We start from the raw sequence: 25136 nt of genomic DNA on the forward strand, positions 1-25136 counted from the left end.
GATCAAGTTGCATATAACCATAACTCTAGCTACATATGTACAGGGATGAGATACCTGAGATTTTATAGGCCTATCTTTGTTGAGACTATAGCGTATATGTAGTATATGTTGGATAGTATCAAAAAATACTTCCTCGATAGCCCAGGAAGGTTTTTTTTGCTATGCTAGGATAAACTATTTAAGTATAAGATTAACTGATAGCATTTATCCTCACTCTGAATGGGATTTGTTGAAACAGTTACAATGTTTCCTTCATATTACTATTTAAGCATTTGCAGCTAAAACACAATGCTCATTGCAAGCAGCCATCCCCAATGCTGGCTTGACTTCCTTTAGGAAACTCTGAAAATATTTAGAATATACTTTTTTGCACTGTACTATACATTTAATACATATTGACTTGAGTTATGTATTCGACACCTGATTAGAAACTGTATTCCAGAAAGTGATAACATTGGTCGTTGAATTTCGCGTATGATTGGTACTGCTTTTATTAAGAAAAACAACCGCTTTTTCAAAATAACACCACATATAATCTGGACGTATATTTGCAAAATATATAAATGAATCGACAGCCATTGCAATGCGTAGCGATTTTCCTTCCCATGAAAGTGAAGAGATCTCATTCCCTGGAACCTTTAAAGGGCGTATCAAATGTCGGAATGGGGAGTAAAAATTTACTTGATTCGATTATTTCGAAGTATTGAAATCTATAAGAATTCCACAAACAGAAAGCACGGAACCGTCTTGATTCCACTCAGCAGCTATATTTCGCATACCAGAATCGATGATAACTGGGGCTAAATTAATAAAAACACATAGGCGTATATATTTATTGTTCACGTGTAATTTACACAAAATTACATACCGTCATCGCTTTCATTTCGCATAATTTGCAATTTGCACGTCTCAAAACAAATAGCAAGAACTGGTCGGTTGGATGGTGCCCGTCCCCTATACCAACAAAGTGCCGAGATTCTAAAATTTCTATTTGGACTAAGGGTGACGCACTGTACATTTAGCTTCATCTGTTTTTGATATGAAATGCATAGATTTTTATGCGCTAAACTATTGTACATACTTAAGTATATACCATTAACTTTTGGTAGTTAAATGAATATTCTTTAGCTCCTTCCCCCAAATACGATTTCCATCAACAGAGCCTTAAATTATGTAGCATAAGTACGTATACAATATCAGCTAGGTGTGAAAACTGAGAAATCAGAAAACGTGAGTGAGTGAATATTATTTAAATCTTCATGTTGGTCTTGGGCTTGCGATTTATGTTAAAAACGTTTACGATGTATCACTAGTTTATACGTTAACCAAGTGATTCGAATCCAAAACCGTGAATGACTATAGTATGCACGCATTCAGTAACTCCATTATATATACAAACCTACAATGATGGCGCCATCCTCGTACACTATGCATATTTTAGCTCCATCTGATGTCCAACACATACTATTAACGAACCTACAATGTTTCTACAATAAGCGAAACTGTTACTGCTTGGTGGTTATACGTTTAATTCAAACCGCTGCCTTTGAAACCACATGATGAAAGAGAAACTTTGCAATATCACCTATGACATGGTAATGGAACAGGAAGTAGCGTTAGATACAACTGTGCTGGTCACCAATAGCTTTCAACTAACGAATTTTTCTAATATGATATTTTTTTCTTTACTACAGTTACTCGATGGTTGTGTGATAAAGGTTTTGAGGCGCTATTCCAACCGCATTTAATAAACTTTAAAGGAGAAGGCATAGCTGGGTCAGTGTTTAACACCACCGGAATTGTACGAGCATATCCTGCAGGTAAGTGTAAAAAATATTCTAACTTGCTAAAATTTAAAATTCATCTTAGAGATATGCTACAACGAAAAGATGTGGTCTTTATCTCCGCCGTTACTTAGGCTGAAATGGCAAAGGATCGTGATGGTTTTTGGATATGGGTGGAAACAAGAAAATTAAGAAAAATATTACAGAAACTTGCAAAGAGCTCCCAGTAGTAGCAAGGGCCAAAAGTTATGGAAAAAATATAATATTGTTATTATTTTAATGTTCTTCTTCTTCTTTATTGGCGTAGACACAGCTTACGCGATTATAGCCGAGTTAACAACAGCGCGCCAGTCGTTTTTTTTTTCGCTACGTGGCGCCAAGTGGATATTCCAAGCGAAGCCAGGTCCTTCTCCACGTGGTCCTTCCAACGGAGTGGAGGTCTTCCTCTTCCTCTCCTTCCCCCGGCGGGTACTGCGTCGAATACTTTCAGAGCTGGAGTGTTTTCGTCCATCCGGACAACATGACCTAGAGAGCGTAGCCGCTGTCTTTTAATTCGCTCAACTATGTCAAAGTCGTCGTATATCTCGTACAGCTCATCGTTCCATCGAATGCGATATTCGCCGTGGCCAACGCGCAAAGGACCATAAATCTTTCGCAAAACTTTTCTCTCGAAAACTCGCAACGTCGACTCATCTTTGCACCATATAGCAGGACGGGAATTATGAGTGACTTATAGGGTTTGGTTTTTGTTCGTCGAGAGAGGACTTTACTTCTCAATTGCCTACTCAGTCCGAAGTAACACCTGTTGGCACGAGTTATCCTGCGTTGGATTTCTAAGCTAACATTGTTAGTGGTGTTTACGCTGGTTCCAGGATAGACGAAATTATCTACGACTTCAAAGTTATTACTGTCAACAGTGACGTGAGAGCCAAGTCGCGAGTGCGACGACTGTTTGTTTGATGACAGGAGATATTTCGTCTTGCCCTCGTTCACTGTCAGACCCATTTGCATTGCTTCCTTGTCCAGTCTGGAGAAAGCAGAACTAGGCAGGCGCGGGTGTTGAGGCCGATGATATCAATATAATTTTTTATATATTAATGTTATAAAATATAAATTTGGGTAACAAATACTTTTGTTAGCGCATAACTAACCTATGTGTTATGCATAAAATAAAGTATTTGTTACCCTTAACAGACTGTAATGAGATTTAATAACAAATATATGTATGTCATTCTGTTAGAACAGACAGCTTGCCATATTTTCCATTAGTTAGAGCGAGAAAAAGATGAATATCAAGTGGCGATGGATTACTTTTTTCCCAATCTCTGAACAAAATTAACAAATAGTTTAACGTTTGCAAAAGTGAACAATAACAAGTCGCTTACACGCTTGCTTACAGATACCCGTCTTCCAGGGGAGTTAAATGGTCTACCCGGATAGAATATACAGATTTATATATAATATTATATAAGCGAGCAGAAATAAAAAATAAACTTGGTTAATATTGATGAAATTTTTGACAATACGCAACTCATATTGGTGAATATGAACTACCGCAACCCTGATTCACCATAGACAGCCATGTTAATTTTTGTTAAAAACTTAAGGTTTCGCTACTTCTTTATACATTGATGATTGTTCCTTGTGATAACATTTGATGTGTATTTAGTTGGATTAAAATAATTTTTAATATGCTCTGTAAACTTTGTGTCAAATATTCAGATGGTTTGCTAGGCATATTCAAAGAAGAAGGTGTTGAAATGGGTATTGCTGATATTATCGGATTACACTTTTGGTTTAAGGTATATACTTATATACATTGAATAAAGATTTCTTGTATAGATCCTATATAAATTATTTTAGTTACACTCTGATGATGACATATATGCAGCTATATGCCAAGCATGCTGGTTAAGATTAAACGACTTTCACCGATTTTATAAGATGGTAGAGGAGGCTCATTCAGTACTTGCTGATAACAGCATTAAAAAGGAGCCCCTAAGTGAATTAATGGACATTGAATTTATTGATCCTGATCTAAGTATTAAAGAAGAACCCGATGAAAAGACAAATTCGAAGGCTAAAAAGTCAACAGACAACTCGAGTGAGGTGATAAATCAATTTTGCGAATTAGAAATGCCCTCTTCAATTAGTAACGAAGAAACAAATACTGAAACGGACCTGCTAAATCCTTTTAGCGAACTAAGCTCCCATAAAATAAAAAATGACATTTTCGAAGAACTTGAATTTAAGAATGATGCAAACAATTTGCCTAAGGTTGCAGGTAATATAAGGCATGTGAATGTATATATTATACGAGCACTTGTTAACTCTTTCATATTATCTTGCTTTTTTAAAGGCATAAAATCAACAAATTCAGAAATCCGAAAAAAGCAAAAATACGTCACACGGCAATTTTTAGGCTCTAAAAAAATGAAGCGTAAAAATGAAAGAGATAAATCTACAAAACCAAATGATTGTCCGAAAAAGATTAAAGGTCGGTCAAGTATTAAATCGAGTTCGGAAGACAAAGAGATGGTTAAAAAATACATTCCAATGATCTGCGAGTTGTGCACCTTTATCAGCGAGGACTATTCTTCAGTTAGGAAACACTTTCGAAAACAGCACCCAAAAATAAAATCATACGTAAGATGTTGCAATAAAAAGTTATTTCACCCTCTTGAGATCGTACGTCATGCGTATAAACACGACAATCCTGAATTCTTTAGGTATGTTAAATATATGGGTCTATGTTATGGTTTATAATAATAATTCCGTTAAAGGTGCAAAGACTGTAAAAAAAATTTTGCGGAACAGTCAACACTCTCCCGTCATATGATAACTGCACACGCACCAGAGGAGGAACTAAATTACAATTGTGATCAATGTCCTAAGAGATTTCCTTGCCAAAAGAAACTTGAAATTCATAAGAACTCGCATGTGCCCCAGAACGAGCGAATATTCGTTTGTGACCTATGTCCTAATAGCCGCTTTGCCAGTAATGATCTTTTGAAAATTCACGTATGCATGCGGCACCGTCGACCAACCAATGTTTGTCATGTATGCGCTAAAGAGATACGGGATAAAGCGTCATTTGAAAAGCATGTTCGGTCGCATTTCGATGATGGTGGTCCGAAGGTAAAATGCACATTGGATGGTTGTGATCGTTGGCTCAAGGATGAAGATAATCTTCGACGACATATACGAAGATTACATACCAAAGATCAAAAAGCGGTCAAATGTGATACATGCGGGCGGGAATGTAAAAATCAAGATGCATTAACAAGACATAAATATCGTGTTCATTCAAATGTCGTATTTACCTGCGAGGAATGCAAAAAGACTTTTAAGCGAGCGATTTATTTGCGGGTAATTTATAATAATTTTATTTAATTTACTCTATCAACGCAAAATTATATCAGTTTGTCTTTATACGTATTTTCAGGAACATATGGCACAACATACTGGTGAAATTCTTTACAAATGTCCATTTTGTACGCGTACTTCCAATTCAAATGCAAATATGCATTCGCATAAAAAGAAAATGCATCCCCTAGAATGGGAGAATTGGAAAAAAACAAATAATGGAAGTTCACAGCAAATATTAAGTAATCAACTGGAAAATACACAAAACTTGTATTCATTATATAACAATTAATACATAACCAAAGTGAATGTTTTTGCATTATATATACATACATACATATGTATGTATTTATATGTACAGTTAGTATAATAGGTCTTGACTGTGGATATTTTATTATTATCAAATAATGTATGTCTTATGACTCCACATTTTATGTCACAAATACACTTAGCTAGGGTGAGCTTAACCACCAGCCACTTATAGTGGTGTAATCGCTATATTTTCTAAGATTTAAGTGCTAATGTTTTGGCAAAGTTTTTGAGTTTTCAGCTGTAAGACTTTCATTTGCAATAAATTTGTATATAGAGTGGTGGCCTTACAGTTGGAAACGATATGCTAGAGAAGATCGCACACTGTAAATGCGTATGCCGTTATTCATAGTGTTGTGTATATGTGTATATACATAAATGGCCAGGATGACGAGAAAAGTTGAAATTGACTGTTGTCACTGACCGAGGGAGTCCGTTCACGATTTCTCGTAAAATAAAGGCTAAAGTAAGATATCAAATTAATGAAGAAATTCGGACGATAAGAAGGCGTTTACAAGAGTTGGGCCTTCGTGCGTTCATTGCCAATAAAAACCCCTCGTATCAGAAACAAAATATCAAGAAGCGGTTAAGATTTGCGAAAGAAATGTAAAAATTACCAATACTTCAATAGAGTACTCTGGAGTGACAAATACAAGTTCAATTTATTCCAATCGGATGGAAAACATGACCCTAAATCCCAGTTACTCTTTGGAAACAGTATAAGATGGTGGAGAATCTGTTATGGTTTGGGAAGCCTTTTAATGTCGTGGTGTTGGCTCATTTATCCGTGTTCAAAGTATAATTGACTAACATCAATATAAAAGCATTTTGGAGAATGTAATGGAACCATATGCCTTTGAAAAATAGTATGCCAATCCATTACATTTTCCAGCATGACAATGGCTCAAAACACACCTCAAGGATAGTGAAGAGCTGGTTTTCGGATAAAAATACTGATGGATGGATGAAAAATACCTGCCCTGTCGTCCATCTCAACCCAATTGAAAACTTCTGGGCAATTGTGAAACGAGATCTTAAGGACGAAAACCCGCGAAATAATAACGAATTGTTTCAAATGGTTAAACAAAGTTGAAACAGCAGCCATGCCAACAATTAATTCAAAGTTTACTTCGAAGACTGGAAAATATGTATGTATGTTAAAAATAAGTGTTATCCAACAAAATATTAAAAATCTAATCCATTTTATTCAATTTTATATAGATATTTTAAGTTATTACTTTCGTTTCTAATAAAAAAACCAGACAAAATTTGCTCTTTTATGTTTTGCTCATTTTCTTAAAAATGTGATTAATGTTGTTGTTTTTATGTAAAAATAATATAAAATGTGTTGCAATGTTAATTTGAATTAATCGTTTTAATGTGGCAATATACATTTTTAAAATAAATTACGAAAATTATTTACCGCAGAGTCGGTTCCAATTATAGCAGCACCATTGTATATTACATTTTATTCAATTATAGATGCACTTTCAGTCTATTGTACCCTCCCTCTCTTATTACAACACTTTGTCTAACCTAATCGCAGTCGCCTAGGCTGACTAAATAGGTAGAGATACTTCGCTTCGATAGCTACACTATTTCTTCTTAGAATTAATAATTTTTAAAGAATTAGTAATATAAATGTTTTTTATTTAAGAAGTTAAGTGAAATAATGCTTTGAACTTTACATTAAATTTCAACTGTCATTGAAATTATCAAACTGTGACAAAGAGGACAGGTATGATGTCGTGAGATTTCAACTGGGATGGCACAATGATGACAAATGCCACAAATCCAAATATTGCTGGTGGGTTGAGTGATGGGTTTGCCTGATGACACACATGCTGGAAAGCGAACACCACAAATGCTACAGGCTGGCAGACTAGAAAATATTTATTATTTTACTACACATGTGTATAGAGATATCATAAAAATGAAGATCCGAACCTATCGGGTACCGGCGAGTTGCATGCGTAACATTTAACCATTTCATTTCTGGTATCTTCAGATGTATACTTTGAAAATATATTTTCCGCGAGCCTTTTATATTCCTGAACTCTACACTCCGGTATACTCTCCAAGCATTTTAGCTTGGTAAAAGCTTTGGCGCATGTACCTAATGTTAATTTTTGTTTCGATAAATTAATTCCAATACCAAAATATTTAGTACCCACCAAATGATCGATCTGCACAGCAAGTAAGTGCGAGTATATTATATACATCTTCTGTTGGCAAGATATCATCATAATCGCACAAGCGCAATGCAGTAACGACAGCATTGCGCGTAATACCAAAACGTAACTGACGCTGTGCCAACATCCTGCAGAAAATTCAATATAATAACATATCCACAAATGTATTAATATGTATTAGTACTTGTGCTTACATAAAATGATAAGCTTCCGCTGCATGCCACATATGTTCAACGACGTGTGCGTCTTCTGGACTCATAGTATCCAATATGGAATTTCTATCCACTTTGTAACTCAATTCTACTGTGCTCAACGATTTTAGATGTTCCTCGGATAATAACGCAGCTAGAATATAGAGCTTTTTAATACGTAGCATGCTGGAATCCTTTTCGACTCCCCGTTGTGCCAGTTTACCCAGCAAACGCGCGGCTTCCAAATAAAATCCAGCTTTCTTTTGTAGTTCAATTGCTTCTGTTAGACGATCTTCTTTGATAAGCTGAGCTGCATGCTTGCTTAACAAATCTCCAATCTGTGGCATATCGAATTTACGAGCAAGCTGCACCGCCTCTCCCCATTGTCGCAGATTAACACAAACATTTACTGCCGATTTAGGATCGCCCATTTTTAAGTACGCCTTGACTGCCTCTGTACACATTCCTGTAAGTGAGTGAAGTTTAATTACTTCATATTTATGGTATGGCCTATCAATGTTACTTACCAACTGATGCCAACATCTCGGCTATTTTTGCTAATAATGGACTTTTTTCAGGCAATTTATCAATGCATTGTTCCAATTCATCAAATCTCTCAAGATGATAAAGCGCATTCATTAAACCTTCTAAGTGATGTGATTTTTCATAATATTCCTTTGCGCTCTCCCTGTGAACAGTTGAGTAAAAAAAAGCTTGTTTGTTTTTGAAGTACACACTTCCCGAAATTTGGTGACATCTTGTTCTTACCAAGAGCGTAAACTTGCAAAATGGTTGCCAATTTCGCGCCAAGCGGTTTCCATTTGTTGGTCGGACACTCCCGAACCCATACGGTAAAGTTGAACAGCACGGAACCAGTCGCATAGAGTAATGCGTAGATTAATTGCCAAATCTCTGTTCCCAAAACAAGATAATATACATACATACAGAAAGATTTTAACCAAATATCGATGATTATAGTTCCCTTATTTTAGTTACGTACTTACCTTCTATCAGCATCCATGTATAATTTCTCTGCTTCCTCGTACTCTCCATAGAAAGCGGCTACTTCGGCTTTTTGTAACATGGGCGCTGATATGTTTCGCATACGTTTAATTAATTGAATTCCCTGATAATTAGCACTACGCACAAATGCATTTTCAGCAATGCCTAATTCGAGTTTTTTTAAAGCTGCTTCAGCCAACAAGCGCCATAAGCGCGGATGTGGATTATCTTCAATGAACTGCTTCGCGTCTTCTAAGCCCACATGATGCAATAAATCATCAGTGTCACGCAACGATTTAACTCGCAACTGTATAATATGATTAACGGAATTTTGAGTCTCATCACCACTAATTATGTCATCTAGTAGAACACTAGTAATCTCCAAATCTTCAAAAACACATATATAACCGGAACAAGAAATAGGTTCTTCGGGATCATTGCCACGAAATACATACATGCGCGTCTTTTCCATTAATGCGAGTAATAAAGGATTATCCTTGGCCCAACAAACGGCCCAAACATCCTTTCGTTCAACTCGACTGAAATTCAACTGTGATTGACGATCATCGTCCAAATCAAGCAAGGTCATAACACCAACATCATCTATGACGGCTGCACGACTAGAAAAGGGATTTTACTAGATTTTATTACATTCAATAAAATTAATTACTGAGAAAAAATTTACATACCTGGAATTGCAATTAATCGACAATTTATAAGGCTTTGCATTAATTTTATGACGATTTCGAAGCGCTACGTTCGGCACACTGTACTCATTTATAGTGCCCGAGGAACGTGCCACCAACAATATCTTCTCGGACATGGCGAGTGCGCATATGGGATCTATGTTAACATGTTGCTTATAAGCCTTTTTATCATAACTTGCGCCCCCTGTAGCAATTACTAAGTCTTTGGCCATTTCGACACCAGTTGGCGTGTCATCTATATGAAATCGATTCTCTTTACGCACCTTCGCTCCATGCAAATTCGCTGCACTCTACAGATATAAATCAATAAAAAATCTACAAACGCTTCGAAATTATAAAGTTGGATCTTACTTTGGGCGTGTTGTAGTGCCAAATGAGTACTTCATCGAAAGAGGATATTGTTACATGTCCAGAATTAATGGCAATAAAATTTGGTTTCATATCAGTGTATTTTGCTGCCAAAATGAGACCGAAATAAATAACCTTAGTTTTGTGATACATTTTGGAATTAGATCTGAACTACTATCTTGTACCTTTCTATATACACATACATATGTATGTATGTCGTCAAACGTCACTCAAGTGTAGACCCTCTTCAAAAATCCACACAATTTTTGATTAAAAACTTGTGAACTCTTTTACCATCAATATGATCTTAAAACCACTTTAGGTATATTATATTAAAATTATTACCAGAATGCTATAAGAAAATATTTGCATAAACGAATAGTGTTTATCATATAATTTTCGAAGAACCGTCCGTATAGTATTTTCCGTCAGAGTTGCCTTTGACACCGCTTTTAATTAAATAGATTGTACTGCGTTGGATTTTTATACAACTCAGAGTTTTTAAGATTACAAACTCTTAATTTGCGGCCCGATATGCCATCACATTAATGATACATATACATATGTACATAACAGCCTTATTGTTGTTCATTTTGAAGTATTAGAATAGCACATTCCTTATAGTACTTCAATTACACATTGGGCTTTAAAACATTCCGCTGCATATAACTATAACTAACTACAGGGATGAGATACTTGAGATTTCATAGGCCTATCTTTATCGAGACTATAGCGTATATATAGTATATATTGTTGGATAGTATCACAAAATACTTCCCCGATAGCCCAGGAAGGTTCTTTTTGCTAGGCTATGATAAACTATTTCTTCTGTATCTATCTTGAAATATCAGAACTTTTCCATGCACAGTAATTTGGTCTTAATAAGATCTTTTGAAAGTAGATAAAGTAAAAAAATGTGTTTAAACAATTTTTTTGTGCGGAAATATCATATCATAAAACGCTGGTTGACTTGTAACTAGAATTGGATCACTTATTTATGTAACCTCAAGATTTGATATTATGTTTGGAGTTTTACCATTGAAAGGATATCAGTTGTGTACTTACAGTCAACAGTAGTACCAATAGAATTGCACAACATCAACTGATAGCATTTATCCTCACTCTGAATTGGATTTGTTGAAACAGTTACAATGTTTTCCTTCATATTACTATTTAAGCATTCTACAGCTAAAACACAATGCTCATTGCAAGCAGCCATCCCCAATGCTGGCTCGACTTCCTTTAGGAAACTCTGAAAATATTTATAATATACTTTTTTGCACTGTACTATACATTTAATACATATTGACTTGAGTTATGTATACGACACCTGATTAGAAACTGTATTCCAGAAAGTGATAACATTGGTCGTTGAATTTCGCGTATGATTGGTACTGCTTTTATTAAGAAAAACAACCGTTTTTTCAAAATAACACCACATATAATCTGGACGTATATTTGCAAAATATATAAATGAATCGACCGCCATTGCAATGCGTAGCGATTTTCCTTCCCATGAAAGTGAAGAGATCTCATTCCCTGGAACCTTTAAAGTGCGTATCAAATGTCCGAATGGGGAGTAAAAATTTACTTGATTCGATTCTTTCGAAGTATTGAAATCTATAAGAATTCCACAAATAGAAAGCACGGAACCGTCTTGATTCCACTCAGCAGCTATATTTCGCATACCAGTATCGATGATAACTGGGGCTAAATTAATAAAAACACATAGGCATATATATTTATTGTTCACGTGTAATTTACACAAAATTACATACCGTCATCGCTTTCATTTCGCATAATTTGCAATTTGCACGTCTCAAAACAAATAGCAAGAACTGGTCGGTTGGATGGTGCCCGTCCGCTATACCAACAAAGTGCCGAGATTCTAAAATTTCTATTTGGACTAAGGGTGACGCACTGTATATTTAGCTTCATCTGTTTTTGATATGAAATGCATAGATTTTTATGCGCTAAACTATTGTATCTATATACCATTAACTACTGACCGCAAAATTTCCTTGGTTGTCATAAAGATGACATTCACCATTAGCTAACCCAAATAATATTAAACGATTATCTGGACTCCATTGCACACTAGTTAAATGAGTATTCTTTAGCTCCTTCCCCCAAATACGATTTCCATCAACAGAGCCTTAAATTATATAGCATTATCAGTTAGGTGTGAGAACTGGAGAAATTAGAAAATGTGAGTGAGTGAATATTATTTAAATCTTCATGTTGGTCTTGGGCTTGCGATGTATGTAAAAACGTTTACGATGTATCACTAGTTTATACGTTAACCAAGTGATTCGAATCCAAAACCGTGAATGGCTATAGTATGCATGCATTCAGTAACTCCATTATATATACAAACCTACAATGATGGCGCCATCCTCGTACACTATGCATATTTTAGCTCCATCTGATGTCCAACACATGCTATTAACGGTCGATTTTTTTCGATCATTAGTCATCTCTTCGTACCAAGAACCTTTGTAGATCATCCAAACCATAATCACACCATCCAAATCCGAAGAAGTCAATTTTTGCTGACTTTCGTTCCAAGTGACCACTTTAACCCCTTCCTTATGCCCGTCCAGAGTTTGATTCATTGACAAATTAGATACAGCAGCTAGACTACCCTTATTTGGACCGCTGGACGCTGAATAAATGAAGGCGGTAATAATATAGATAAAAAAAATACTATAGTACTACCTTGCTCTAGTTTCAGGACCTTAAGCAGACCCTCAGAACCAGCGACTGCTATGTACCCGTGCTCCTTATTCCAAGCTATGCAATTTAATTTTACATTGTTCGGTATAGCAATCTAGATGAGATGTTTAACCACATTTTTTTATTGGTGTGAATATCATATGTATATATTAAAAAATAAAGACCTTTTTGCTTAAATATACAAACATGTTGCTCAATTAAAGTATTGGTTGCTATCTTTCGATTAAATTGAACCAAATTGTTTCAATGTCCCAAACATATAATAAAACTTGTTCCCATGGCAATTACGAATGTTAAATTTATATTTGTTTTGTTTATCAAGTGTTGTTTTTACCGCCTGCAAAGAAGCTGTATTAAATCAACGTTCTGCCACCTGTTTATGATTTGTTATGTTCACCGTTTAGTAAAATACTTAGGATACTGCCTAAACTAAATATAATTATCTGGCAGCACTAATATATCTTGTACAGCTGCTACATATATTTGAGTTTATTAACAATTGTACGGAGAATATTTCATTGGACAAAAATTACTATAAATTCAACATTTCATTATTATTTTTAACGTGTGACCGATTAGCGCCTAAAGTAACAGACAATTACCAGGATGACAGAACATATTAGTAATCCTTATGATATGGATAGCTCGGCATTTGATTCTGAAAAATATTTGGAAAAATTATTAAAAGTAAAGCCATACACCCTTATTTCTTAAGACAGTGTTTTGTAAATTTTTGTTGTGATTCACAGGATTGTACTTTAAAACAAATAATGGATACTGAAACTGCAGTAATAAAAGACACTCAAACGCTACATTCCGATATGCAGACACTCGTCTATGAAAACTATAACAAATTCATATCGGCAACAGATACTATACGCAAAATGAAAAACGATTTCAAGGAAATGGAATCGGATATGAATTTGTTGCGAAATAAAATGAATTCCATAACATCGTTTAGTGAGCAAATTACAGATACATTACAGGGGACTCGTTCGCAACTGTGTCGTCTGTCTGAAAAACACTCGCTACTTAAACGACTGCAATTTTTATCCTCTCTTCCAGCGAAATTGAAGGGTCTAATAGAAGAACAAAACTACGCTCAAGCTGTTCAAGACTATTTACATGCACAAAAGGTGTTTGCACAATATGGTCGACAACCCTCATTCGATGGCATTCAGAGAGATTGCGCATCAATATTGCTCGACTTGAAAGGCCGCTTGAGGAATGATTTTCAAATGGCGAGTAATTCAGCTCAATCATTAAGTGAAATTGGTGAATTATTATTGCAGTTAGACGAAAAACCTGCAGATTTGGCTAATGAAATGCTGACTTGTGCTGGAAAACGTTTGCACGAACAAATAGTACTACTGCAGGTATTTGTAATATAATTTAAGGTAATTTTTATATAAATGACTTAATGGTTGTTATATAACAAGGATCAAACTGAACGAGACATGATTGAATTTGTTGATATGGGCATAGAAGGATTTCTCAATGACCTAACATTAGTGGTTACTTCATATTTTGATATGTTTGTAACAAAAAGCTATGATAAAGAAAGGTAAGATTTGCGCTATAAGTTTTTCAAAAGTGCCTTCCGAATTGCATATAAATCCATATATGTTTAGTGATGATTTTCAAGAACATTCCTTGCGCCAATTAAACGTATTTCTTAACCAAAATATTGACAAATACATGACACTCGTTCATGATCGTGTTGAATCAGACATTGGCTTTGGTGATACGCAGATACTGCTTCGAGCCCTAGATCGCCTCCATCGACGCCTTCTGGCTATGCGCAATATTTGTCGTGGATTGGAAATACAACGTAACACAGTAGACATCATAATCGCAGCTGCACATCAACTTTGCGAAGCACATTCTAAATCATTAAAAGATCACTTCTCCGATAGCCTTAGCTCTGTACGTTTGGCACTAGTTTCTGCAAAAAGTGACAACAATAATGGGGCAAATTTGAATGAATTAATTACTAATTTGTATATGTCAATGGTGGAAAAGGTGAAAGGGGTACTACAAGATTTATTGGTATTTCTGCAGACGGATTGGTCATTCAATATTAAAGCAGATTACAAAGGTGGTCTATGCGTTGAAGGTATACGGGAGAGTTTATTAATTGGTAAATATAAATAATGCATGCGACCTCAATTTTGATTATATATAGTATATCAAATTTATAGGATTCCTGCGTCATATTTCTAAAATGATGTGTTCGTTTGCTGAAATCTCTAGTCCAAGTCCTCCAAATCTTCTATTGGTTTTGTCAAAAACATGTGTTGAAATGGAGCAGAATGGTGTACATATTCTGGTAAATTCTTAGGTCTACAGTATTTACAGAAATTAATATTACTAGTTTTTATTTTAGATAACTTTGGTTGACGACTTATATGAAATTGATTCAGAAAACAGTGCAGTATTGACTCATGAAACCGAAATTTGCGCAGAAATGCGCGAAACTGCGCAAACCCTATTAGATGCATATGTTCGTTTACAGGGCACAAATATTTCACAGGTATTACAATTACTATATATGTATAATACATATTCATATGTACATATATACATTATAATCATATTAGATGATGAGGAAGAGCGTAGAAACTCGTGATTGGCTAAACTGTCTTGAACCTCGTTCAGTACGGGCTGTAATGAAAAGGGTTGTGGAGGAGCTGGCGTCAATTGAAACTGTTGTGGCTAGCCTTTATGAAGCGGGCGTTAGAACGACAGCAAGCAGTGATTCTAGTCGTAAAACCCATTTTAGCACATTAACAACAACTAAGCAACATTATCGTTCTAATTGGTCGAATTATACGCCATCACAATTAGAATCTAATTATGTCTCGAATATTCATCGATTATTTTCGGAGCGCATTGACATATTTACTAATGTTGATTTTTCAAAGGTATCCATTGTGACTGGTATCATTAAGATTGGTTTAAAGGTAAGTTAGTTTGGTGAATATCTTAGGATTGCTTCTTTACAATTATGCATATATTTTTAGACTCTTTTGGAATGCGTACGTCTACGCACATTTAGTAAATTTGGATTGCAACAGGTACAAGTGGATACTCATTATCTGCAAATGAATCTTTGGCGATTCGTGGCTGATGAAAAGTAAATATCGTATATCGTTTAATTTACTAATGATTCCTTACATAAAAGTATTTTACGAACTTATTTCAGTCTCGTAAATTTTCTGCTTGATGAGATACTCGGATCCGCTGTACATCGATGTTTAGAGTCCATACTTATGGAACCCAATGCGGTCGAAATAATATGCGAGCGCGGTTAGTATTATCTGTTCCAGTTCATCGCTTTCAAAACAAATCATAATATATAATATAATCAACTGCTGAATATCACTAATTATTTTAATTTTCTGCCCATATGCTAGCCTAAACATGGATATATTTAAAATTGAACAGATTTGTATTTGATATAAAATAAAAATTTATTTCAAGTACCTTACACTAATTTATTGTAAAAATTATACTATTGTCGTTCGGATTCGCGTCTTCGTTATCACTGAAACCTTCTGTTGTCACTAAAATGTTGTGTGTTTCTCTTCCATCGTCTGATTTAATCATAATTAGTTGTGGCATAGAATCATCATCACTGCTGATATCGACTTCTGTAGCATTTTGACTATTTGGAGATTTTGTTTCGGTTGATTTATCTTTATCTATTTTATCGATATAAACATCCGGTTTCGCAGCATTTTCACGCCGCTGTTTGCGGGTCTCTTCGAATTCTTTAGGATGCATTTTCTTACGATGTGAATGCATATTTGCATTGGAATTAAATGTTTTAGGACAGTGTGGGCAACTGTATAACACCTCGCCTGTATGCGTGGTCATATGTTCCTATAAAACATACACATGTATATATATTCCTATAAGTAATTAACGAATGCATATTTTAGAAAATACCTTTAAAGATATGGCTTTTTTGAAAGCTTTCTTGCAAACACTACACTCGAAAACGCGTTCAGATTTATGAACATAACGTTGATGACTGAGTAGGGCGCTGCGGTTTGGCGCCACCTTTCCGCAAATACTACAAACGTGTAAGGTGCCATCGTCGTTATGACGTCGCTTATGTTTCTGTAAACTATATTTATCTTTATGCCATGATCCACATTTTTCGCATTGAACTTTCGGCAAAATAATACCAGAGTGCTCCAACTGATGTCGGGCAAAGGCTGTGCGCCCCCTTATGACCTTCGCACAAACATCACACATAGTGGCACCATAACTCGAATGCATTGTTTTCATATGTGTGCTCAGCATGTTGGCTGATGCAAACCTTTTGAGCAAAAAAAACTTATAAATACTTTTAAAATTACGATAAAGAAAACTATATTCACCCTCTTTTACAAATATCACAAATGTGACTACGTTCTTCATGAATAAGACGATGTTGTTCAAGGATATAGGGACGTGCAAACCGTTTCGGACAGTGTTCACATTGATACTGTTTTTCTTCTTCCGGCTGGTGTTTGATCAAGAAATGGTTGCGCATGCATTGTTTATCGGCAAATGTTTTGTCGCAAGACTCACATCTGGACATAGAAAAGTTTTAACAATCAACAATTACATTTCGGTTTGATATATATAATAATATAAGTTTACCTATAACAATCTGGATTAATATGTTTTTCTATATGTCCTACCAAAAGGGCTCGTTTATTAAACTTTTTATTGCAGCAAGTTGCGTAACCTTTACATTGGTGAACTTTCTCCATATGTTTTCTTAATTGAGAAAATGTCTGTTGTTCCGTTGCACAAATATCGCATACTAAACGTATACATTGCGCGATTTTTTCATCAATTAGACGCATTCGTTCCTCATAACTTTCCTGTTGCGAGTCATCACCTTCATTTGAATCAATTTTAGATTTCGTTTTCCCTTTTTTGTCCCTTGTATCACTTTTGATTTTAGGTGGTCGACCTCGACGTTTTCTATTTCCAAAATCTGCCCTTTGACATTCATTGTTCATTATTTTCAATTCGCGTCCTGATGTTCTTTTGATGGGTTCTGAAATTTTCTTAGTTTTAGAGCGAGTGGAACGAAGTTGTCGTTCTAGCGGTAAGGCAAGTGCGTCTGAAATTTATTATATATAAGTATTTAGTAAATATTTATAGTTTGATTTTTTGTTTATAAAATTTATCACCTTCGCTTTCTTCCACAATACCCATAACTTCTTCCATAAATGACTCACTATTTATGTAAGGCTCGTCATTATCTATCGACTGTTCACATTTCAATTCATTCGATTCCACACAGTTTAAGCCTTTGATAGCAGGCTTTTCCGGTGTAATGATATTATTTTTATCATCATTACTGAAGTCAAGTTTGGGAATTGTGGTTGACAAATTTTGTTCTAACCATTCATTGACATCTTTTTCGTCGGTTATTGAATAGTTACGCTTCCTACTGCAATTGGGCTCTATATCGGTCTTTAATGAAAATCGCTCTGTTAAAAGCCTATGAGCTTCCTCAACACCTAAGTAAAATTCATTGAAATTGGAAACGCTAATCCAACACGAATTGCATATTGCTGTAGATATTGGGTCGTCACTCCTTGGCTAAAAAATAACCTTTCAATAAAAGTTGATAATATAAAAGATAAATGTTGTTTTGGCAACCTACCTCGAACCAGAAGTATTTAGCAAGTACTGCAGCCACATTCAATTCAATACCTATCTCGTCAAAAATATTAATTACATCTTTAAAATGCTTCAGGCATAATCTACAAATCATTTTTATTTGTTTTTATGTCCTTAGGGTTAATTAAAATTTGATGAAAAACTTTCTGTCAGCTATTAAACCGAATAAAATAGAAAGTACAAATCAATCCAGCAGTAAACAAAACTACACACTTCTAAAATGTTGCCACTTTTTTAAGAATAAAAGCAGAAACATAAATATTAAACAATAATATATAAAAAAAATTGGATTTAAAAAAATTATTTACTCACTTCCGGAAAGCAAAATGACTTTAATTTTTGATAGAATAAAATTGCATTTATATTAGCCTGTTCAAAGAATTTTGACAAATTTATTTCTGATCGATAAGATAACCCCATTTCTAAGTAATTTAATCGATATTTTAATACTATAGAAGAACGATTAGCTTAACTATTTGGGAACGAAATTTTATTGGATTGGTTTTTTTTTAAACTCTGCTTGATATTTATCTACTAAATATGAAGGTAAATATTAAGGTGATCTTCTTCCACTACAATATGACATATATGACATACTTTTCATTCGTAGCGTATTAGTGAAAAGAAACTGGAAGCTTTCGCCGTTGGGAACATGGGCAAGCGCACCCTTTCCAAAAAGGAAATTGAAGAACAGAAGAAAAAAGAAGATGAAGCTGCCGCGGCACATGTAATCAGTTATTTAATTATAAAAAAGTATATGCTCTAAACTTCGTTCTTATATGTGTCAGGTATTTAAAGAATTTGTGGAAACATTTCAAGAAGCACCTAGCGCCTCCTCCAAAGTATGGGTGAAAGCCGGTACCTACGATGCTGGTTCAAGACGTAAGTTTAATGATTTTTTTAACTAACATAATATTTGTTATTTATAACATATTATTTTCGAAGGTGAAGATAACCGCGAAAAGGGCAAATTGTATAAACCTGGATCAAAGCTGGATGAAAAAAGCGCAGCAGAAAAGGCACAGGAATACGCTAAAATGCTTGCATCGGACCTTAAAAAAGATGTAGTTCCGCTAAAAAAGAAAAGCCAAGAGAAGAAAAAAAGCAATTTAGAATTGTTTAAAGAAGAATTAAGACAGTAAGTTACCGACAACTTTACCGCACTGTATTAAATCCATCATTTCTTTTAGAATACAAGAGGAACGTGAAGAACGTCACAAATACAAACATCTGGCGGGTCAAGCGGTAGTTCAACAGATCGTTGAGAATGCACCCGAAGCACGGGAGTCGGGATCATTCGACACCGGCGACCCAAATACAACTAATCTCTATTTAGGCAATCTCTGTCCCAAGGTACGTTTTGTTTTAATATTGTAAAAATTTGTTACATATTTTATTTTTACATTCATCATTTCAGATTTCAGAACAACAGCTAATGGAAATTTTCGGACGATATGGGCCGCTGGCTAGCATAAAAATTATGTGGCCACGTTCCGAAGAAGAAAAACAAAGAGGTCGTAATTGTGGATTCGTTGCTTATATGAGTCGTAAAGATGCCGAAAGAGCTCTCAGAACTCTGAATGGACGGTACATAATGGGTTATGAAATGCGCCTAGGTTGGGGTAAATCCGTACCAATTATGAACCAACCCATTTTTATACCACCTACGCTTTTGGAACTTACTTTACCACCACCGCCATCTGGTCTACCATTTAACGCCCAACCACCACCTGCGGAAGCGCAAAATATACCAAGAATAAATTACAAAGAATACACCACAGAAGAAGAGAAGGAAAATATGGAAAGGGTAATAGACGTTGATTGTTTAAATTTAATGTTTTCTCTCTTCAATAAAATGTCTCTTAATTTTTATAGATTCTATATAAATCTGTTGTGAAAGTCTTCATACCTACAGAAAAGTGAGTTGATAAAGTTGCTAAATAAAATATTTAAGAAATGTTCATATTACATTACAGAGCGGTACTGAATATTATACATCGTATGATTGAATTTGTCATACGTGAAGGCCCTATGTTTGAGGCATTGATAATGAGTCGTGAAATAGAAAATCCATTATTTTCGTTTTTATTCGACAACGAAAGTCCTGCGCACATATATTATCGATGGAAACTATTTTCATTATTGCAAGGCGATACTCCCTCAGAATGGAATGAAAAAGAGTTTCGAATGTTTAAAGGAGGTCCTATCTGGAAGCCACCAATAGCAAATTTTTACACAATGGGTATGCCAGAAGAACTGGTCGTTGATCCGGATGCCACCGTGGTGCACAAAGGTGCACTTTCAAATGCGTACGTAATCAAACAGCAAGGATGGAATTTTTTTTTATTCATAACTAAACCGTTTGATTTTTAGCCAACGCGTTCGCCTAGAAGACCTTTTACGTCACATTACACCTGAGCGCTCACGCATTGGTGATGCAATGATATTTTGCATCGAACACGCTGACGCCGCCGATGAAATTTGTGAGTGCATTACCGAATCGTTATCCAATCCAGACACATTGGTATCAAAAAAAATTGCTCGTCTTTACCTCATATCCGATTTATTGCACAATTGTACTGTGAAAGTTTCGAATGCTTCATTCTTCAGAAAAGCGTAAATATACATAAGTAAACATAAATATTTTAATGGCAATATTTAACAACAGCACAACTATTTCAGCATTGAAAAACATTTAATGGAAGTATTCGAAAATTTGCACAATTTTTTCAATTCAATGGAGAGTCGGTTAAAAGCTGAGGGTTTAAAGTCGCGTGTTATCAATGTAATACGAGTTTGGGAGGAATGGACAATATATCCTAAGGAATTTTTGGCAAAACTGAAAAGTATATTTTTGGGAAAACAGGTATATAAGAAGTTCTCCGCAAAGGAGGTGTATAACGTAATGCCGACAATCAAAATCTCGAAATTTAGAAACCCGACACTCAAAATACCGACAAATCAAAACACCGACAAATCAAAACACCGACGAATCAAGAAAAGGTGGCGTTCTTCGTTCGAGGCCCTGCGGCCTCCGGCCACGAACACGCTCAGGATCATAACCCTTAGTCGGCAGAATTCTCTTTCTGTGCTTCGATAGAAATAAGGGCGGACAAGATAAAATATTTTTCACATGTCGGCATTTTGGTTTGTCGGTGTTTTGATTTGTCGGTATTTTGATTTGGCTGCATATTTAAATTTTGTCGGTACTTTGATGTGTCGGCATTTTGAATTTCGATATTTTAAGTGTATCCCCCGCAAAGGAATTCATTTTTTTTACAAAAATTTTGTATTTATATAAGTAAAAATTTATATATAAAAATTAGTTGTCAGGATCAAAGCCAGTATTAAAAATTTTAGGTTTACATTTAGAAAACTCATTTTTTCCATAGTCAAATAATCGGATCTTCTAGTATATGTATATACATAAATATATTGTTTCTCGGAATTTTTTATATAAAGATCGCGCCATCCCCACCTCCAATAGAGGAAGCTGTAGAAGAACTGCAAGATGACATTGATGGGGCCCCCTTGTCAGGTGATGAAAAAGACGACGAGGACTTAGATGGTATACCATTGGATGGTGCAGCTTTGTTAAAGAGCGCTCTGATGAGGGGATTGCCAGAAGCAATGTCAATTCAAAAAACTACACCCACAAGGCGGGGTACTGGTATTGAAGAAGATGACGACATTGATGGAGTACCATGTAAATTCTAAACAAAAGTATTTCTACAAATTACATTTGTTGAAATTAATCCATTTGTTTCTTAATCACAGTGGACGAAGACATTGATGGCATACCTTTGGAAAAACTACCTTCTGATGTCAGCGATGCTCAAATGAGGTCAAATACCAAGAGTGGTGCGTTCATACCATCGAAGTGGGAAACAATTGATCCCGAACAAGTTGAAGCTCAGGCAATCACAACTAGTAAATGGGATACTTTGGATCCACCACAAGCACCAAAGTTTTACGACTCTAGTGATGATGAACAGATAAGCAATAATGTTGCACATCATTACGACGACGATAAACGCACAAAACTACGTGAAATTGAAGTAAAAACAATGCAATATCAAGACGAGCTGGAAGCAGGTTTGAGACAACTAAAATCTGGCTGGACTATAAGTGAACAAGTTGAATACTTTAGACGGAAGTTACTAAAAAGGGTCAGTAGTTCGGCAAGAATTGAAAGTAGATAAAAACAAAATTTTGTTATTTCTTATAGGACACTGATGTAGCAGATTCACCATTATCGTTTATCAATACAAAGGAAAGTCGTCGAGGGAGTGAATCTCCAGATAGCACTAGCAGACGAGCACGTCGTGTTAAGCGGTCACCTTCGCCAGTACAATATAATAGTAGCAGTTCACGATCATCACCAGCGCGTACAAATTATAAACGATCACGTTCTCCACTAACTACACGACGCGAAGTATCGCCTACCACTTCTGGCACGCGCAGCTCTAAATCTTCCAGACGAAATCGTTCACGTTCCCTTTCCGACTCACCAAAAAGGTATGCAGAACGCACACTATATTTACCAAAATCAGCTCGATATGAAAATTCACCACGTTCCCGCAAATCGCCTTCCCCCGGCTACTCATCGTCGCGTTCAACTAAACGTGATGATAGAGAACGAGAATATCGTAGCGAGAAGCATAAAAGCCGCCATAAGCATTGAATTCAGATGGAAGGATACATCATAAATGTATTTAATATAAGCATTTCCAATAATTAAGCAATAAAAAAATAATAAAATTTATTTAATGAAACTTACACATTATCATGATTTAATAAGTTCGGTATGCAGGTATACTTTAAATATCAATGGAATTCAGTTTCAATGGAAATAAACTAGAATACGAGGCAGAAACAAGCCATAGCCAATTTTATAGCTTGAAGAATTTCCTTATCACAAATTTACCATATTACTTTAACGTTAGTATATACGTTTTTTAGATATAAATTCAGTACAGTTCCTTCAAAAAGAATTGATTTCGCTTTCTTGTTTATAAATCTCTATTATATCTTCAATAATTTCCCAGTGTTTTTCTTTAGTCAACTCACTGACAAATGGCTGAAAGATAATTGGTAAAAAGATTATAAATTTCAAAATTTTTTATCGTTAATTGAACTTGCCGTATACCACATGGATGCTTCATCGGATTCATCAGCAAGTGGGACCTGAATGCCATACGATTGTAATGCTAAAGACAGACAACATATTGCAACGTGTGACGGTTTGTGGTTAAGGATTTTTGAACTGTGATGAAAATCTTGAAGAAACGAGGCTGCTGACTTTGCTATCGGTACTGATGACCAAATGGTATGACCTAACCAAGATTGCAGCGTTTTCATGTAGTAAAGCAAATACTGTTGTAAAAATTGTAATACATTTATTTGGTATACATGGAAGCGTATAGTTGCATAATACTACCTTGTGTGGATGTTCAATGTTCAAATCAAATTTCAAAGTGCGAGCGATTAGCAACTCCGCCTGAACTATGGCATCGCGTATTGACCAATATTCCTCTCCTAATTCTAGTGGCGGCATCCCACGATTTAAGGTGTTATGTGTAACATTAATAACATCTCGAATTTTTACAGGATCGTCCTTAATTTTTCCTGCTAGGTATAATGCAGAAGCAGCAATAAGCTAGGAAGAAATCATAAGCACCAATAATAAAATTGTATTATATGTATATGTATGTATGTATGTATAGTTGTAAATTTTTTTATTAGTCGACTTACATATTCATCATAATCAGTGGTTGAAACTTCTTTAAAGAAGCGGTGAAAAATTATAGCTGCACTTGCTGAGGTCAGTGGCTTAATTTGCAGTTTAATAGCGCATTCAAATAGAAAACGTGGCACAACACCAGGCTTATCCACTTTGCTGAAATTATTACAATTAAGTTGTATATTTTAGTTCACAAGTGCGATGTTTTTCGAATTACGATATTAACTTTACCGATAGTCTGTTGGTTTTTGTTTCTGAGTTTTATTCGCTTCAGATCGCTTTTGAACTGACATCACGTCTAATAAGTTCTTCATTGTTATTCCTTTAATAGTCCTGTGTTAATACAAAAATTTGACATTTTTTTAAATTAATGTTTATAACTTATTGAATTTTTATAAAGGCATTACTTTCTAATAAGCGTACTTTATTAGCTATTATGCTATTTGAATAACGTCAAAACTGGTTATTTGACCCCAATGAAAGCGAACGGCGAATATTATTTTTACAAATTTAAAAATTAATGCATTTGTCATAATTTCAAAGGGCTACTCTGAAAACTTTTAATATTTTATGGTTTTCCTACTATATATTTAAAACTAAACTCTTCAGTGGACAATATATGTTAGCATTTATAAATTGGTCTAATATACAGTACACACATGTCATGTACACGTTGTTTATTCCCCCAACCACCCCACACTCTTCCAACGCAAACAAAATATCGCTCAAAAATATTTTGATTTTAATATTAAAAAACGTATGTGATTTTTTTTTATTAGGACTTTGTAATTTTGTTTTGTTGTCGACTTACCAGAATTAACAAATTATGTACACATAAAAACGATACTTTATTAGCAAGCAAAATATGTTATTCACCAAAGTAAACTTTGTAAAGCACTGTAATTCTGAGAAGGGATCGGACAAAACTATCGATCAGTGATGTCAATTCAGAATAAAAATAAGGCCAAAATTTATTAAAAATCATTTTATCGTACAGATAACATAATATTTTTATAAAATACAATAATTTTAACAGTTTGTAATTAACAAAGATAAAAATTTATATA

At 35.0% G+C, this 25136-nt stretch overlaps 6 protein-coding genes and 1 long non-coding RNA gene across 10 annotated transcripts; 3 read left to right on the forward strand and 4 right to left on the reverse strand.

Moving 5' to 3' along the window:
* Window positions 1–510: 510 nt before the first annotated feature.
* On the reverse strand, window positions 511–1452 carry LOC120781257. Its single transcript, XR_005706038.1, has 4 exons — window positions 1400–1452; window positions 1094–1163; window positions 869–1028; window positions 511–800 (listed from the first exon to the last, which is right to left on the reverse strand). It is a non-coding gene; the product is annotated as an uncharacterized LOC120781257 (long non-coding RNA).
* A 1955-nt stretch (window positions 1453–3407) lies between these two features.
* Window positions 3408–5850, forward strand: LOC120781255 (transcription factor grauzone-like). 2 transcript variants are annotated; one of them, XM_040113408.1, is made up of 5 exons: window positions 3408–3586; window positions 3648–4068; window positions 4144–4513; window positions 4568–5153; window positions 5207–5425. In XM_040113408.1, exons 1-5 carry the CDS (start codon window positions 3476–3478, stop codon window positions 5339–5341), a joined length of 1623 nt encoding a protein of 540 aa, XP_039969342.1. In that variant the 5' UTR covers window positions 3408–3475; the 3' UTR covers window positions 5342–5425. The 2 variants fall into 2 exon arrangements, with proteins under 2 accessions (XP_039969342.1, XP_039969340.1); XM_040113406.1 differs by having other exon boundaries at window positions 3410–3586; window positions 5230–5850.
* A 794-nt stretch (window positions 5851–6644) lies between these two features.
* LOC120781252 (WD repeat-containing protein 35) lies at window positions 6645–13122 on the reverse strand. 2 transcript variants are annotated; one of them, XM_040113403.1, is made up of 17 exons: window positions 12800–13122; window positions 12618–12729; window positions 12277–12564; window positions 11909–12054; window positions 11678–11837; window positions 11230–11609; window positions 10965–11151; window positions 9903–10006; window positions 9534–9841; window positions 8847–9464; window positions 8611–8754; window positions 8370–8530; window positions 7846–8308; window positions 7634–7779; window positions 7407–7575; window positions 7148–7341; window positions 6645–7063 (listed from the first exon to the last, which is right to left on the reverse strand). In XM_040113403.1, exons 1-16 carry the CDS (start codon window positions 12821–12823, stop codon window positions 7149–7151), a joined length of 3603 nt encoding a protein of 1200 aa, XP_039969337.1. In that variant the 5' UTR covers window positions 12824–13122; the 3' UTR covers window positions 6645–7063; window position 7148. The 2 variants fall into 2 exon arrangements, with proteins under 2 accessions (XP_039969337.1, XP_039969336.1); XM_040113402.1 differs by lacking the exon at window positions 6645–7063 and having other exon boundaries at window positions 7089–7341.
* Window positions 13123–13214: 92 nt separating this feature from the next.
* LOC120781254 (vacuolar protein sorting-associated protein 51 homolog) lies at window positions 13215–16088 on the forward strand. 2 transcript variants are annotated; one of them, XM_040113405.1, is made up of 10 exons: window positions 13215–13322; window positions 13385–14011; window positions 14075–14199; window positions 14267–14775; window positions 14837–14964; window positions 15022–15168; window positions 15236–15598; window positions 15659–15771; window positions 15841–15944; window positions 16052–16088. In XM_040113405.1, the coding sequence occupies exons 1-10, from the start codon at window positions 13242–13244 to the stop codon at window positions 16054–16056; spliced, it is 2202 nt and encodes a 733-aa protein (XP_039969339.1). In that variant the 5' UTR covers window positions 13215–13241; the 3' UTR covers window positions 16057–16088. The 2 variants fall into 2 exon arrangements, with proteins under 2 accessions (XP_039969339.1, XP_039969338.1); XM_040113404.1 differs by lacking the exon at window positions 16052–16088 and having other exon boundaries at window positions 15841–16014.
* Window positions 16068–18430, reverse strand: LOC120781256 (transcription factor grauzone). The gene is made up of 6 exons (XM_040113409.1): window positions 18310–18430; window positions 17831–18245; window positions 17289–17760; window positions 17024–17218; window positions 16587–16962; window positions 16068–16520 (listed from the first exon to the last, which is right to left on the reverse strand). The coding sequence occupies exons 1-6, from the start codon at window positions 18418–18420 to the stop codon at window positions 16128–16130; spliced, it is 1962 nt and encodes a 653-aa protein (XP_039969343.1). The 5' UTR covers window positions 18421–18430; the 3' UTR covers window positions 16068–16127.
* A 335-nt stretch (window positions 18431–18765) lies between these two features.
* LOC120781264 (U2 snRNP-associated SURP motif-containing protein) lies at window positions 18766–23105 on the forward strand. The gene is made up of 13 exons (XM_040113422.1): window positions 18766–18872; window positions 18937–19053; window positions 19115–19208; window positions 19272–19464; window positions 19517–19679; window positions 19744–20133; window positions 20202–20245; window positions 20303–20635; window positions 20700–20942; window positions 21009–21192; window positions 21789–22032; window positions 22104–22495; window positions 22555–23105. Exons 1-13 carry the CDS (start codon window positions 18867–18869, stop codon window positions 23008–23010), a joined length of 2859 nt encoding a protein of 952 aa, XP_039969356.1. The 5' UTR covers window positions 18766–18866; the 3' UTR covers window positions 23011–23105.
* On the reverse strand, window positions 23064–24977 carry LOC120781267 (cyclin-Q). Its single transcript, XM_040113449.1, has 6 exons — window positions 24881–24977; window positions 24301–24402; window positions 24081–24225; window positions 23767–23985; window positions 23469–23702; window positions 23064–23406 (listed from the first exon to the last, which is right to left on the reverse strand). The coding sequence occupies exons 2-6, from the start codon at window positions 24381–24383 to the stop codon at window positions 23311–23313; spliced, it is 777 nt and encodes a 258-aa protein (XP_039969383.1). The 5' UTR covers window positions 24384–24402; window positions 24881–24977; the 3' UTR covers window positions 23064–23310.
* Window positions 24978–25136: the final 159 nt, after the last annotated feature.

Source organism: Bactrocera tryoni, unplaced genomic scaffold (assembly GCF_016617805.1).
Source record: "Bactrocera tryoni isolate S06 unplaced genomic scaffold, CSIRO_BtryS06_freeze2 scaffold_517, whole genome shotgun sequence".
Taxonomy (NCBI): domain Eukaryota; kingdom Metazoa; phylum Arthropoda; class Insecta; order Diptera; family Tephritidae; genus Bactrocera; species Bactrocera tryoni.